Here is a 12935-nt window from a genome sequence, read left to right as displayed (position 1 = left end):
AGCATCCCTCCTGTAGCAACAAATGATTCAACATTTCCCAGCCACAACAATCCCCATTCTTCAGGGAATGTTTCCAATAATTTCATCCCAACTCTGGCAATACCCAGGGCTGGAGACCAAACTGCAAATGATGCCCTGCTGCTGTTGCCAGAGATGGGAATGTTTGACAGGCAGGAGGAAATGCAAACAGTACAGACACTTAATTCCATCCTTCCTCTTCCAGAACTGTTCACCCTAATGTCTACTTTAATTCTGAAGAAATTCTAAAGAAATTCTTCAATTTCTTCTCCCAGTGTGGTGTGCAGCACCTTGGACTGTGCTGCTCTCACAGAGCTGCTTCTCGTTGGAAAACAGGAATTTTCTCTGTAAAACTTTTAAAAACAAAGTTTTCCTAGCAGTTATGAAGATCTGGCTCTGATAAATGGAAGTTTAGCTTTGGTGCTTTGCATTTATGTAAAAAAAAAAAAAAAAAATCCATCTGCTTTTGTTAGAAATGAGCCAGTTCTGTTGCAAGCTTTGAAAATCTAACTTTTGATGTTTGCATGGGGAGGATTTTTAAAATTCTATTTTACAGCTTGCTCTGTTGAATTGAAAGAGAACTCGCTGTCATGCAAACTGGCAGGGAGTGCTGCATCAGCTGCAGTTCGGAACTGGGGAAAGTTACCCAGTGTGGCTTCCAGCAGCTGGAAATACTTAAAACTCCAACTGCTGCACTGCACTGGGTAACAGCAACTGCTGCAGTCACAGTTTTATTAAAAATACATTGAAATCAGTCAAAAGGAAAGTTTGGTGGTGATCTTTATCCATATGGTTCTTTATTCTTGATATTTCTGCATTATTTTACTTTTAGAACATATTTAAATCTCAGTTTAGGAAAAAAACAATCTGCCAAACATCTGGCACACTTCCTGCTGCCCTTGCCCCCTGGAGTGGGAGGAAAAGGCATCCTCCTTTAATTTGTATGTTTGAAAACAGCAGGGAGAAATCACAAAACTAATCCAAAAAAATCAAACATCTTTCTCTTGCAGAAGAAACTCTTCGTGAAGCTGCAACTCTTGATTTAGGGTTGCACATCTACACATAAACCTTTGCTTTTTCCACAGCATGGCTGGGCCCTGGCTCCTATATCATCATTTGAATTGTTTTGATCAGTAATTTTTATTTTAAGGCAATACATTGGCAAAACCCATAGCATCAGCAGAAGAGAAGGACACAGAGAATCACAACCAGGCCCATTCCCCTCTCCAATGTCTCCGTTGCCAGTTCCCAGGTATGGGTTTGGAATTAAATTTTCGATTCTGGAGCTTCTGGGCTCCACCTGCTCCAGGCTGGGCTGCACTGCAGGTGTGCAATGGGGCAGTGCCAGTCAAACACCCTTCGGGCTCCCGGGTTCCGTGCCCTGTGCCACCTTGAACCTGACAGACACCACGTCCCTGATCCCCGCCTCGATCTCATCGTCGGCCTCCACGGCCCCAACTCCTTTGGGAGAGCCCGTGAGAATCAAGTCCCCTTCTTCCAGGGGGAATATATGGCTGATGTAGCTGATCAGGTAAGGGATGGAGAAAATCATGGACGAGGTGTCCCCTTCTTGCCTCATCTTCCCGTTCACCTTCAGCCAAATCTGCAGCTTATGCGGGTCTGGGATCTTCTCCTTGGGCACGAAGTCGCTGACGGCGCAGGAGGTTCCGAACCCTTTGGCCAGGGTCCAGGGCAGCCCTTTCCTCTTGCACTCGTCCTGCGTGTCGCGGGCCGTCATGTCCAGGCACAGCGCGTAGCCCGCCACGTGCTGCATGGCCGCGTCCCGGGGCACGGCCCGCGCCCCGCGCCCCACCACCACCCCCAGCTCCACCTCGTGGTGCAGCGCCCGGCAGTAGTAGGGCCGCACGATCGGGGCCCCCTCCCGCACGTAGGCCGAGGAAGGCTTGAGGAAGAGGAGCGGCTCGGCGGGCGGCGCGCTGCCCATCTCCTTGGCGTGCTCCGCGTAGTTGCGCCCCACGCACACGATGTTCCTGCCCCACTCCCAGAAGCGGGACAGCGGTTTGGAGCTGCTGCCCATCGCCGCCGCCCTTGCCGCGTCCTTGCGGGGCCGCGCCGCTTCTGCCGCTGCTCCTCCTCCGCGGGCGGAGCGGGCGGGCGCAGCACCGCCCCCATCCCCGCGCAGGCCGGGCCGGGCCGGGCCGGGCCGTGCCGGCGCTGCCGCCGCCTCCCGGGGCGGACAGCCAAGGTAACCGGGCCGGGCGGGCCGCGCGATGCTCGGCGGGGGCTGGCGAGGGCTCGGCACCGCCCTGGCCGCCGGGGCAGTGCTGGCGGCCGTTCTGCGAGCCGGTACGTGCGGGGCCGTGCGGGGCCGTGCAGGGCTCTGGGGCCGTGCCCGGCCCTGGGCCGGCCGGGAGCTGATCCCCGCGGGGCCGGGGCCGTGCCGTGCCGAGCGCACCGCGGAGCCCCGGCGGCGCTCGGGGAGGAGATGGGGCCGGGCTGCGTTCGGCGGGTGACAGCTGGTACGGGTGATGGAGCCAACCCCGAACTGTCCGCGATTGGCGTTGGCATTTCGGGCCTACACCCTCACAGCCGTGCTGGGCTCCCCGGGAAGGTTCCCCAGGTGGTTTGGGTGGGTGAGAATGGCCGCAGCTGCACTGGGGTACTGCCAGCCGAGCCAGGGGCCGCTGCCCCTTCCACGCTGCCGGGACTGGGAGCTGCCCTGGGCTCCGACCCCTTTCCTGGAGCCACCAGCTCGATGGGTGTCCCAAAAAACCCCTGCAGAGTGTCAGGGGTGAACGTGGCTCCTGTGCGGCGTGCAGCCATTCCTGAGTGACTGCCCTGCTTGAGACGGGAATTTTCCACTCCTTTATGTAATAAAGTGACTAACCCCAAACGCTCTGGAGGAAGTGCACCGAGGGCACCTGCCTGCTGTCAGTGCCCCGCTGACATTAACACTTCCAGCTGCAGAGCCTTTCCAGCTGTGCCCATGAACCATCCCACAAGCCCGGGTGGGTGATTTGGTGCCTGCTGGTGGCTGCTCTCCCCCTCCTCTGCTCCAGGCGTGCAGTCAGGAGGGAGGTGGGACAAAACTGAGCGAGAAGTCACTAATAAATTCTGAGAATTAATGAATTCCGGGGCTGAGCTGTGTGGGTGACACGATCTGAGCATCGCCAGGGAGCTCCTCTGGGCTGGACAGGTCTGAGCAGTGGGTGAGGAGCTCCCTGCTCCCACCTCAGTTTCGTTTTTGGTGGATGTTTTCTCATTCCTTTGTTGAAATTACATTTTGGAAACATTTCCTTATGTGGTGCAGCTTGTTTGTTTGGTAAGAATTGCAAATTGCACATGCAGAGGGACTGTGGGATTCGGGCCAAGGTTAGAGACGGTTCATAGGAAAGAAGCGTCTGAAGTATGTGAATATTTCCTTTGAGTTGAAGTTGAGGTTGGGTTGTTTCCTTTTGTTTGGTTGTATTTTTTTCCTCTTTGGTGTCTGGCCTGCAAACAAACAGGCAGTATGGATAACTCTTGTGAGTGACAGCATCCAAAAGTTCTCCCTGCTGGCGAGCAGTTGTTTTTTGGGCATTTTTTTTCCCCATCAAAGAATAGGGAGGGCTTTTTTTGTGTTCTTTTTTTTGAAAGGAGTCTTCTCCAGTGAACCACTGTGGGTAGGGATGCCTCTCCCAATACTGAAAATACCCAGTGCATGCCTGTTGCATTGTGATTTGGGTTTGTTTTTTTTTTTTTTTTTTTTTTTTTTTTTTTTTTGAGCGCTGCGTTTAATTTCACTTCCCTCATGAGTGGGGATGGTGGAGGTGGAAGAGGAAGAAGCTCTGGGCAGGGTGGTTGTGCCAGAGGGCCCTGACAGCTCCCTGTGCCTGGGCTGGGCTGGGCTGGCAGCAGATCTGCAGGAATTTGGGGCTCCTGCAGAGCTGCTCTTATCGGGGCTGGGCAGGCTGGGGACAGAGTGGGACACGGTGAGCACCAGCACCCTGTGGCACAGAGAGGGAGGTGGCCAAGCAGGAAAGTCAGGAGCCTTTGGGAGAGTCAGTGGTGCAGAATGGAATGGGTCTGAGGCAGCACAGGCACCTGTGGGTTGTGCAAACACCTCGTGGGTGCTCAGACAGCAGCTCCTGACCTGCAGGGACTGGCACCTCTTTCCCTGAGCTCAGCAATGCCAGACCTCGTTGTCTTTGCTTCCCTTCCTTCAGTTTGTGTGCTAGCACCTCTTAGGGTTGGGTATTTCGTTAAGAGCCTGTGCACCGGGCAGTGGAGGCCAGGTTATTTGCATCTGGAATTTGCTTCTTGGATCTGATTAAACATTGAACCCAAAGCAAACATGGAAGCTCTGGTGTTGCATCAGGGCAGGCAGGAGCAACCTGTGTTACCTGGCCAGGTAGGGAGCCTTCCTCCCTTGGAGAGCCTGTTTTCTCTCCATGTGCAGCGCAGGATGATGACATTTCCCCCAGAAATACAAACCAGATATTTCTGTTGGAGCAGTCTGTATTTCTCCTTTTTTTTTTTTTTTTTTTTGCCCTTCTTCCTTTTTGTTTTTTGGCTCTGACTTGCCTTTTGTGCCTTTTTTGCAAAGTCACTGTCCCAGGCTGATCTTTGGCCAGCTTCATTCTGCTCTCCTGCCCCTTGAAACCTCCTCTCTGATCCGAGTACAGATGTTTTCTGCATGGAAAGCAAAGTGTCCTGTCCTTCTCAGGGCAGCCGTGGAGCCCCCAGAGCCTTGAGGGACACCAGGTTTTGTCCCGTGGTGGCCTCGCCCCTTGTGTCTGAAGGAGACAGGTCGGGCTGTGCCCTGAGCTGGGGCACCTGCCATGCCCTGTCCCAGCTGTCCCCCTGCCAGGGCTGAACTTTGGCTGTTTTTGGGTGCCCAGGTCCAGCCCAGCTGCGAGCTAAATTCCTGCACACCGAACACGAGCTGAGGGAGCCCAGGACTGTGAGCCAGGCCGACATGAAGGTGGAAATCCTGCCAGCCCTCACTGACAACTACATGTACCTCCTCATCGACCAGGACACCAGGGAGGCTGCCATCGTTGACCCCGTGCAGCCCCAGAAGGTAACGCTGCCCTGGCTCTGGGAGGGCCTTCCAGGATGTCCCTTCCAGGAGGGAACCGGCCCCCACGCTGCCTCAGGTGTGGGGGAAAGGCTGGAGGGGGTGGCTGGGCAGAGGGACAGCCAGGGGCCACCCCAGGGATGGCTGTGTCCTGAATTCCCCCCAGGGATGGCTGTGTCCTGAATCCCCCCAGGGATGGCTGTGTCCCTCACTCACCCCAGGGATGGCTGTGTCCCTCACTCCAGGGATTTCTCTGTCCCTCACTCCCCCAGGGATTTCTCTGTCCCTCACTCCCCCAGGGATTTCTCTGTCCCTCACTCCCCCAGGGATTTCTCTGTCCCTCACCCCAGGGATGGCTGTGTCCCGAATTCCCCCAAGGGATGGCTGTGTCACTCACCCCAGGGATTTCTCTGTCCCTCAGTCACCCCAGGGATGGCTGTGTCCCTCACCCAGGGGTTACTGTGCCCCTCATCCCTGCAGGAATCACTGACCTGATTTGGGATTTTGGCCTTAATTCGATGTAGGGCAGAAAAGGAAAATGGCAACACATTTTGTGTTGCCCTCTGCCTCCAGGCTGGGTGGGCTGAGCTCCCTGCAGAGCTGCTGTGCCTCTCTCTCCTGCGTCCAGGTGCCACCAGGGGTGCTGCCAGCTCATTCCAGGGTGTCACTCTCCTCCTGTGTCCCTCCTGCAGGTCTTGGATGCAGTCAAAAAGCACGGCGTGAAGCTGACCACTGTCCTGACCACCCACCACCACTGGTAACCACCCTGTCCTGGTCCCTCCCTCACCCAGAGCCAGGAGCTGCTGCTCTCCTGCATCCTCCAGCTGATCCCTGAGCAGCAGCTGAGGTGTGAGCAGCAGGATAGAGCTCTGAGCCGTGTGTCAGTGCCTTTCACCTTTCAAATCCTCATTTTTCCAGGGAGCCAGTGGGGTATGGGAGGGAGCACACTGCTGCTGAGGTGCTGGGACAGGCCCCTGTTACCCTCAGCATCGTGGGAGGATCACAGAGGTGCAGATCAGCTCTGCCAGGGGTGTAAAATGAAGGTTTGGCTGTAGTAAGCTGTCTGTGGGTCAGAGTGGAGCCGCCTCTGTGGCTGGAGAGTGAAACAAGCAGCCCTGAGCTGGGCAGCAGAGCTGGGCTCTGGGCTGTCTGTGTGCCTGCTCCTGCTAGTTTGTGGGGTGCTGGGTTGCACATTTTTCACTCACCCCCTTCCCTCCCTGCCCCAAATACTGGAGAGGTGACTGGGAGCCCCTAAGGCTGCAGTTTCCCAGCTGGGGATGGATTTGTCAGGGATTGATTCCCCCTCTGACTGCCCTCATTGCTGGGGAAACAATCTCCACTCCTGCTGTCCTGGCCTGTCCTTGGCTGTGAGGAGTGAGAGATCCTGGGAGAGGGCTGGATCAGGAATTGTCGGAATCTGAGGTATTGATGATCCCAAAATTGTAGAAAGTCTCTGTCTGTCAGCCCCGCTGCCAAAGCAGAAGCCATAATTGGTCTGTGCTGGTTTCAAGGTTGTTTATTCTGTTTATCTCTAACATGTTCTGCTGCCCTGCCGCAGCTCTGTCCTGCAGGGCAGCGTGTGGGGCTCTGCCCTCAGTGGGATGGTACAAACATTAAATACCACAAACTACCTGTGCTGGATTTACAATAACGTGCCAATATCTGTCACCTACGTTGGACAGTGTGTCCCCAGCCTGAACCAACAGAAAAATGCCAACACCACAGTGAAACATGGAGGGCATGAAGAAGGAGAAAAAGGACAATACACACCCAATTTCCTCCATCTTGTCCCCTCTGGACCCCTCATCTAGAATTCTAAAATTTTACTTTTGCACCCGTGCCACACTTAATTATTACTGATATCAAACACTCAGAGCTGGTAATTCATCCTGTAAGATTGAAAACTCTTTTCCATGGGCAGAGATCACAGCCAGTGTCTCTGGGGGCTCTGTCCAGGGGGGTTCCTGACCCCTGCCAGGGTCCCAGGGCAGCCAGAGGGAAGCTCTGGATTCCCACAAGGGATGAGCACCTGGAGAGCTGAGCACTGACCAATAAATCTGTGTTCATCCCTCCCCAAATCCCTTCTTTCCCCCTCAGGGACCACGCTGGAGGCAACGAGAAGCTGGTGAAGATGGAGCCGGGGCTGCGCGTGCTCGGGGGGGACAGCAGGGTGGGGGCCCTGACGCAGAGAGTGTCCCACCTGACAGCTCTCCAGGTAACGGGGGGCACTGCAGGGCCTGGCACCCCTCCCTGTGGCACAGCTGGGCAGCTCTGAGCGCCCTGGGGTGCGGTGGGTGCTTGAAATGCAGCTTTCCCCCTTTTCCTGGGGACTGCCACCCCTCTGCCACGGGTGAGGATGGCTTCGAGGGCCGTGGGACATGCTGGGTGTCACTGGGCAGCTGGGGGGCAGGGCAGGGGACAAAATAGGGGCTGTGTGACAGGGCAGGAAAGGTGTGACAGGGCAGGGGCTGTGACAGCACAGGGACAGTGTGACAGGGACAATGTGACAGAGCAGGGACAGTGTGACAGGGGCAGTGTGACAGGACAGGGACAGTGTGACAGGGGCTGTGTGACAGAGTAGGGATAGTGTGACAGGGACAGTGTGACAGGGCAGGGACAGTGTGACAGGGGTAGTGTGATGTGGCAGGGATGGTCTGACAGGGACAGTGACAGGACAGGGACAGCGTGGCTGGGACAGTGTGGCAGGGCAGGGACAGTGTGACGGGCTGTGTGACAGGACAGGGACAGCGCAGCAGGGACTGTGTGACAGGGCAGGGATGGTCTGACAGGGACAGTGTGACAGGGACAGTATGACAGGACAGGGACAGCGCAGCAGGGACCGTGCCCTGCCCCAGCACGGCGAGCCCTGGGCAGATGTGGGTGTTCTGTGGGTGGCAGCTGGGCCATGCGGGCAGGAGGGCAGTGCCAGCCTGCCTGGCTGTCCCCTGGCGCTTGCAGGAGCTGCAGGTGGGCATGAAGGGCACTGCTGGCCCTGGCTGCGCCCCGGGAGGGGCAGCAGCACCGCAGGGTGGGCAGATGAGGCTGGGATTGATCCTTGCCTCTTCCTCAGTGCCATCCCCTTCTCCCTTCGGCTCCGTTTCTGGTTGGAGCTTTCCTCAGGCTGGAGCAGCTTTGGTTGGGATTCTCTGTTGGCTCCTGCTGCCACCAGGCTCTGAGGGCATGGAAGTGAAAGGATCTGGCAGTGCCCTTGCTCAGGACACCACAGCCCTGCCTCCCTGGGCTCTCCCAGGGGCTGAGCTGTTCCTGGCCAGATTTAGGAGATTTAGGAGGCAGATTTAGGACTATTAAAGCACTAAGAGCAGCAATTCTTTCCTAACCATGCGATTGCAGCTTCAGCTTTAGTGTTCTGCCTTCTTCCCAGGTGGGATCTCTGAGTGTGAAATGCCTCAGTACGCCGTGTCACACCTCGGGACACATCTGTTATTATGTGACTAAGCCAAATAGCTCCGAGCCACCTGCAGTTTTTACAGGTGAGGACTTGGGAGGTCCCCTGGCCAAAATAGAAGCTCCCCCTCTGCCTGGGTGCCTCTGGCTCTGGAGGTGCATCCCTCCTTTCCTGCCAGGGCAGCTGCTTAGCAGCCACATCTTGCTCCCCTTTCCAAGCAGGAGCTGTAGGTGGAGCTGGGGAAGCCCCTCTGGGTTTGTGAAGCCAGGGCTGCACTCCCTGCAGGCAACACCGAGCCCTGCAGTCCTACACCCAGCATTTTCTTTTTTCCTGGATAAAAGAGCTGTTGCTTTCCTGTCTCAGGCCAAATGGCTGATCCCAAACCCTGTTGCTTTTCCATATATCTGTGCTCACATCTGACAGCAGAGAGAGGAGAGAGCAGGGGAGTCAGAGAGGGCTGGTGCTCTGCTGTGGGTAGCCAGGGTTTGGGGAGAAGGATTCCCCTTCCCTGGGGCTGTGCTTCATCCCAGAGCTCACAGAAGCTCCTGCATGGAAGAGAAAGAGGCTTCATCAAGATTTTAGGGAGAAAATAGAGGCGACTCGTTCAGTTCCACAGCATAGCACAAGTGTTCCTTGTCCCCTGTAGGAGGGACAGCAGGGGACAGGGGCTGGCCTCAGGCAGGAGGTGCCTCAGCAGCCACGTTTGCCACAGCCTGGGTGTCCCCATGCTCCTGCTGCTGTGCTGGGGCAGCAGTGGCAGGGCTGAGCCCCCAGGCTGGCTGTGGGCACAGCCTGCTGTGGGTCTGACAGCGTGTCACCCCTGCAGGTGACACTGTGGGCAGCCTGCTGTGGGCCTGATGGCGTGTCACCCCTGCAGGTGACACCCTGTTTGTGGCTGGCTGCGGGAAGTTCTTCGAGGGCACCCCGGAGGAGATGTACAAGGCACTGATTGAGATTTTGGGCAGCCTGGACCCCAAAACGGTACAAAGCTCTCCTTTTATTATTCTGAAAGAATAACAAAATACTGGAATTGTCTTCCTAGGGAGGTGGTGGAATCACCATCTCTGGATGTGTGTAAAAAAAGACTGGACTTGGCACTTGGTGCTCTAGTCTAGTTGTGGTTGGACTTGATGGTCTCAGAGGTCTCTTCCAACCTCATTATTCTGTGATTCTGTTTTGTGTGAGTGACCAGCCCAAACCAGCACACAGTGCAGGAAATGCCCTGAGAGCGCTGCTGTTCAGAGAGGCTCTCTGTGTGTGCAGGGAATGAATGCTTGCAGCAATTCTGCATAGCTGCAGTGCTCTGGAAAGGATTTGCCTGGCCCAGATGTGTTTGTGCTTTGTGGGGAAGGAGCAGGGGTTGGTTATTAAAGGCTGCTGAGCTGGGACATGGGGCTCTGTCATCTGTTCAAGTGGCAGCTTGTCCTGCCTGCTGCGTCCTGGCTCTTGTGCCTGTCTCCAGCGAGGGCTGTTGGGTTGTGTGTGTGTTGTTCCTGCTGTGCTGGTGGCACCTGGCAGTCCCCCTCGGTGCCTTCGGTGTCCCCAGTGTCGCTGTCCCTTCCTCTTCCCAGAGGGTTTACTGTGGCCACGAGTACACCATCAACAACCTCAAGTTTGCTCGGCACGTGGAGCCCGGGAACCCCAACATCCAGGAGAAGCTGGCCTGGGCCAAGGTGAGTGCTCCTCCTGTCCCTGCACACAGAGCCCTGCTGAGGAGCTGCAGGAGAGGGGACAGCGCTGGGGAGAAGCAGAGGGAGCTGAGGAGGAGCAGGGTTTGGCTGTGCCCAGGGTTTGCTGGCTGGGGAGGAGGAGGAGGAGTTCCCTGCCGTGCTCCGTGCAGGACACTCCTGCTGCCCAGGATTGCTGCCAGAGCTGTGTCAGAATCTGAGGTACTGATGATCCCAAAATTGTAGAAAGTCTTTGTCTGTCAGCCCCACTGCCAAAGCAGAAGCCATAATTGGTCTGTGCTGTTTCAAGGTTGTTTATTCTGTTTATCTCTAACATGTTCTGCTGCCCTGCCGCAGCTCTGTCCTGCAGGGCAGCGTGTGGGGCTCTGCCCTCAGTGGGATGGTACAAACATTAAATACCAGAAACTACCTGTGCTGGATTTACAATAACGTGCCAATATCTGTCACCTACGTTGGACAGTGTGTCCCCAGCCTGAACCAACAGAAAAATGCCAACACCACAGTGAAACATGGAGGGCATGAAGAAGGAGAAAAAGGACAAGACACACCCAATTTCCTCCATCTTGTCCCCTTTGGGCCCCTCATCTAGAATCCTAAAATTTTACTTTTGCACCCATGCCACACTTAATTATTACTTATATCAAACACTCGGAGCTTGTAATTCACCCTGTAAGATTGAAAACTCTTTTCCATGGACAGAGATCACAGCCAGTGTCTCTGGGGGCTCTGTCCAGGGGGGTTCCTGACCCCTGCCAGGGCAGCCAGAGGGAATTCCTGGATTCCCACAGAGCTGCAGCGTGTCCCTCCCTGCAGGCCCGCTACGACAGTGGAGAGCCCACCATCCCCTCCACCCTCGCCGAGGAGTTCACCTACAACCCCTTCATGCGGGTCAGGTAGGGAGCCTCTGCTGCTGGGGGGCTCTGGGGAGGGGGGGCTGGCCCAGGGCCTCCCACATTCCCGTCTGGATGCCTCCAAGGCTCTCCCTGGCAGCAGGCTCCTGATTTGGGGTTGTGCTGAGCATCCCTGACTCAGCAGACAGAGCAGGCTTCCTCGTGTCCTGTTCATCCAGCAGATGAAGGCTGCTGGGGCACAAAAATACCATTTCTTCTGAGTCTTCCAGCCAGCCCTGGGAGCTGTGCCCTGCAGCCTTGGGCCCTGCCCCTGGTGCCTCCAGAGCTGGGGCTCCATCCTGAGCCTGCTCCTCTCTCCGGGCAGGGAGAAGTCGGTCCAGGACCACGCCGGGGAGAGCGACCCTGTGCGGGCCATGGGGGCCATCAGGAAGGAGAAGGACAACTTCCGAGTGCCCAAGGACTGAGCCCTGCCTGCATTCGCTTCAGTCCTCACTTTAATGTCACTTCAAGTGTCACTTTGACCATTCAGATGTTTTAGCAGTCAAATCTGTCGTGGTTGAGAAAAGTTTTATTTAGGGTTTTTTTGTTTTGTTTTAATTAATGAGAAAAAAAAGCACTTTGCCCTTGTTGAGATGTTCTACAGCATATTTATATTATGATGAAGAATATTTATCCTCCTCTTGCTGTCAAGCTGTCGTTTGTCACCTGCAGATTATTGTGTGAGTGTTGGGCAGGATCAAACCCAGAGGTTTAGGAAGAAGCTCCTGTGGTTTCTCTGGGAGGCTGCTGTGCTTGCAGAAGGTGGGACTGAGGTGTCTGTGTGTGAAGGTGGGACTGAGATGTCTTTGCATGAAGCAGAGACCAAACACAGGAGCTGAAATGTCAATGTTCCCTCCATGCTGCTCCTTCAGCATTCTGGGTGTCCTCCTGGCTCCACTAAAACCAGTTCCAGGGACAGACCTGCTGTGCTAGTGCTGTCACAGGGTGTCCCCTGGGAGCTCCAGGGGCTGGCCTGGCTCTGGGGGTGGCTCTGGGGCCATCCAACTGTTCTCTTGTCCCTGGCATTGCTGTGTTACACCCTCTGAGTGTTGCATGGACCTGCTCCCTGCTGTCCCCTGTGCCTGTGTGACCCGTGCCAGCCCACAAACCAGCCTGGCTCAGCGTGCAGGACCAGCTGCTCCTGGTGAGCGATGTCCCCTGAGCTGTGGTGACACCCCTGCAGCAGGCTGGCAGTGACACAACAGCAGTTGTCACCTGTCCCCAGGTGAGCAGGGATGTGGGCTGGCACCAGGTCTCCGTTTGCTTTAAAATGCTGGATTTTATGTAGTGTGGCACCCAAAGCTGTGGTGTCCCCTGGAACGCCGTGCTGCCACCCCAGTGTGGCTGTCCTGGTGGGGGTGGCTGCCCTGAGGGCTGGGCAGAGGGGAAATAAAGAAGCAGAGCTCGTTAACTCACAGCTTTATTCATTTCTTGCCTTTGGGCTAAAGATTAAAGTCATCCAACTCGGGAGTGGGAGTGTCGTTCCACCTAATCCTGAGAGGGTGAGAGGGTGGCACTGTGGGGAGCCCAGGGTGTTTTTGTATTTTTGTGAAAGGGGAACAAAGAAGGTTCAGCCCTGGTTTTGCTGCCTGTGAGTGCCAGTCCCTCCTCACAAGTGGCATTTGGGCCCCCTCAGGACAAGAGGGACATGGAGGGGCTGGAGCGTGTCCAGGTAAGGGAGCAGAGCTGGGAAGGGGCTGGAGAGTTCCTGAGGGAGCTGGGAAGGGGCTGGAGAATGCCTGAGGGAGCTGGGAAGGTGCTGATCCTGGAGAAAAGGGGGGGACAGGGCTGGGGGGTTCCTCTGATTTTGGGGACAGGGCTGGGGGGTTCCTCTGTTTTTGGGGACAGGGCTGGGGGGGGTTCCCCTGATTCTGGGGACAGGGCTGGGGGGGTTCCCCTGTTTTTGGGAGCAG

General features: G+C 56.1%; 2 protein-coding genes across 4 annotated transcripts; one reads left to right on the top strand and one right to left on the bottom strand.

Moving 5' to 3' along the window:
- Positions 1–785: 785 nt before the first annotated feature.
- Positions 786–2201, bottom strand: FAHD1 (fumarylacetoacetate hydrolase domain containing 1). Its single transcript, XM_012577776.5, has one exon. The coding sequence runs from the start codon at positions 2054–2056 to the stop codon at positions 1367–1369; it is 690 nt and encodes a 229-aa protein (XP_012433230.4). The 5' UTR covers positions 2057–2201; the 3' UTR covers positions 786–1366.
- HAGH (hydroxyacylglutathione hydrolase) lies at positions 2091–12433 on the top strand. Of its 3 annotated transcripts, NM_001245799.1 has the most exon segments (10): positions 2175–2224; positions 4860–5041; positions 5731–5795; positions 7136–7253; positions 8421–8529; positions 9322–9425; positions 10016–10117; positions 10946–10972; positions 10975–11025; positions 11348–11660. In NM_001245799.1, coding segments are annotated over 8 exon segments (648 nt in total). In that variant the 5' UTR covers positions 2175–2224; positions 4860–4936; the 3' UTR covers positions 10993–11025; positions 11348–11660.
- The last annotated feature ends 502 nt before the right edge of the window (positions 12434–12935 follow it).

The sequence above is a fragment of the Taeniopygia guttata genome, chromosome 14 (assembly GCF_048771995.1).
Source record: "Taeniopygia guttata chromosome 14, bTaeGut7.mat, whole genome shotgun sequence".
NCBI classification, from domain to species: Eukaryota; Metazoa; Chordata; class Aves; order Passeriformes; family Estrildidae; genus Taeniopygia; species Taeniopygia guttata.
This window is presented reverse-complemented; position numbering and strand designations above follow the sequence as displayed.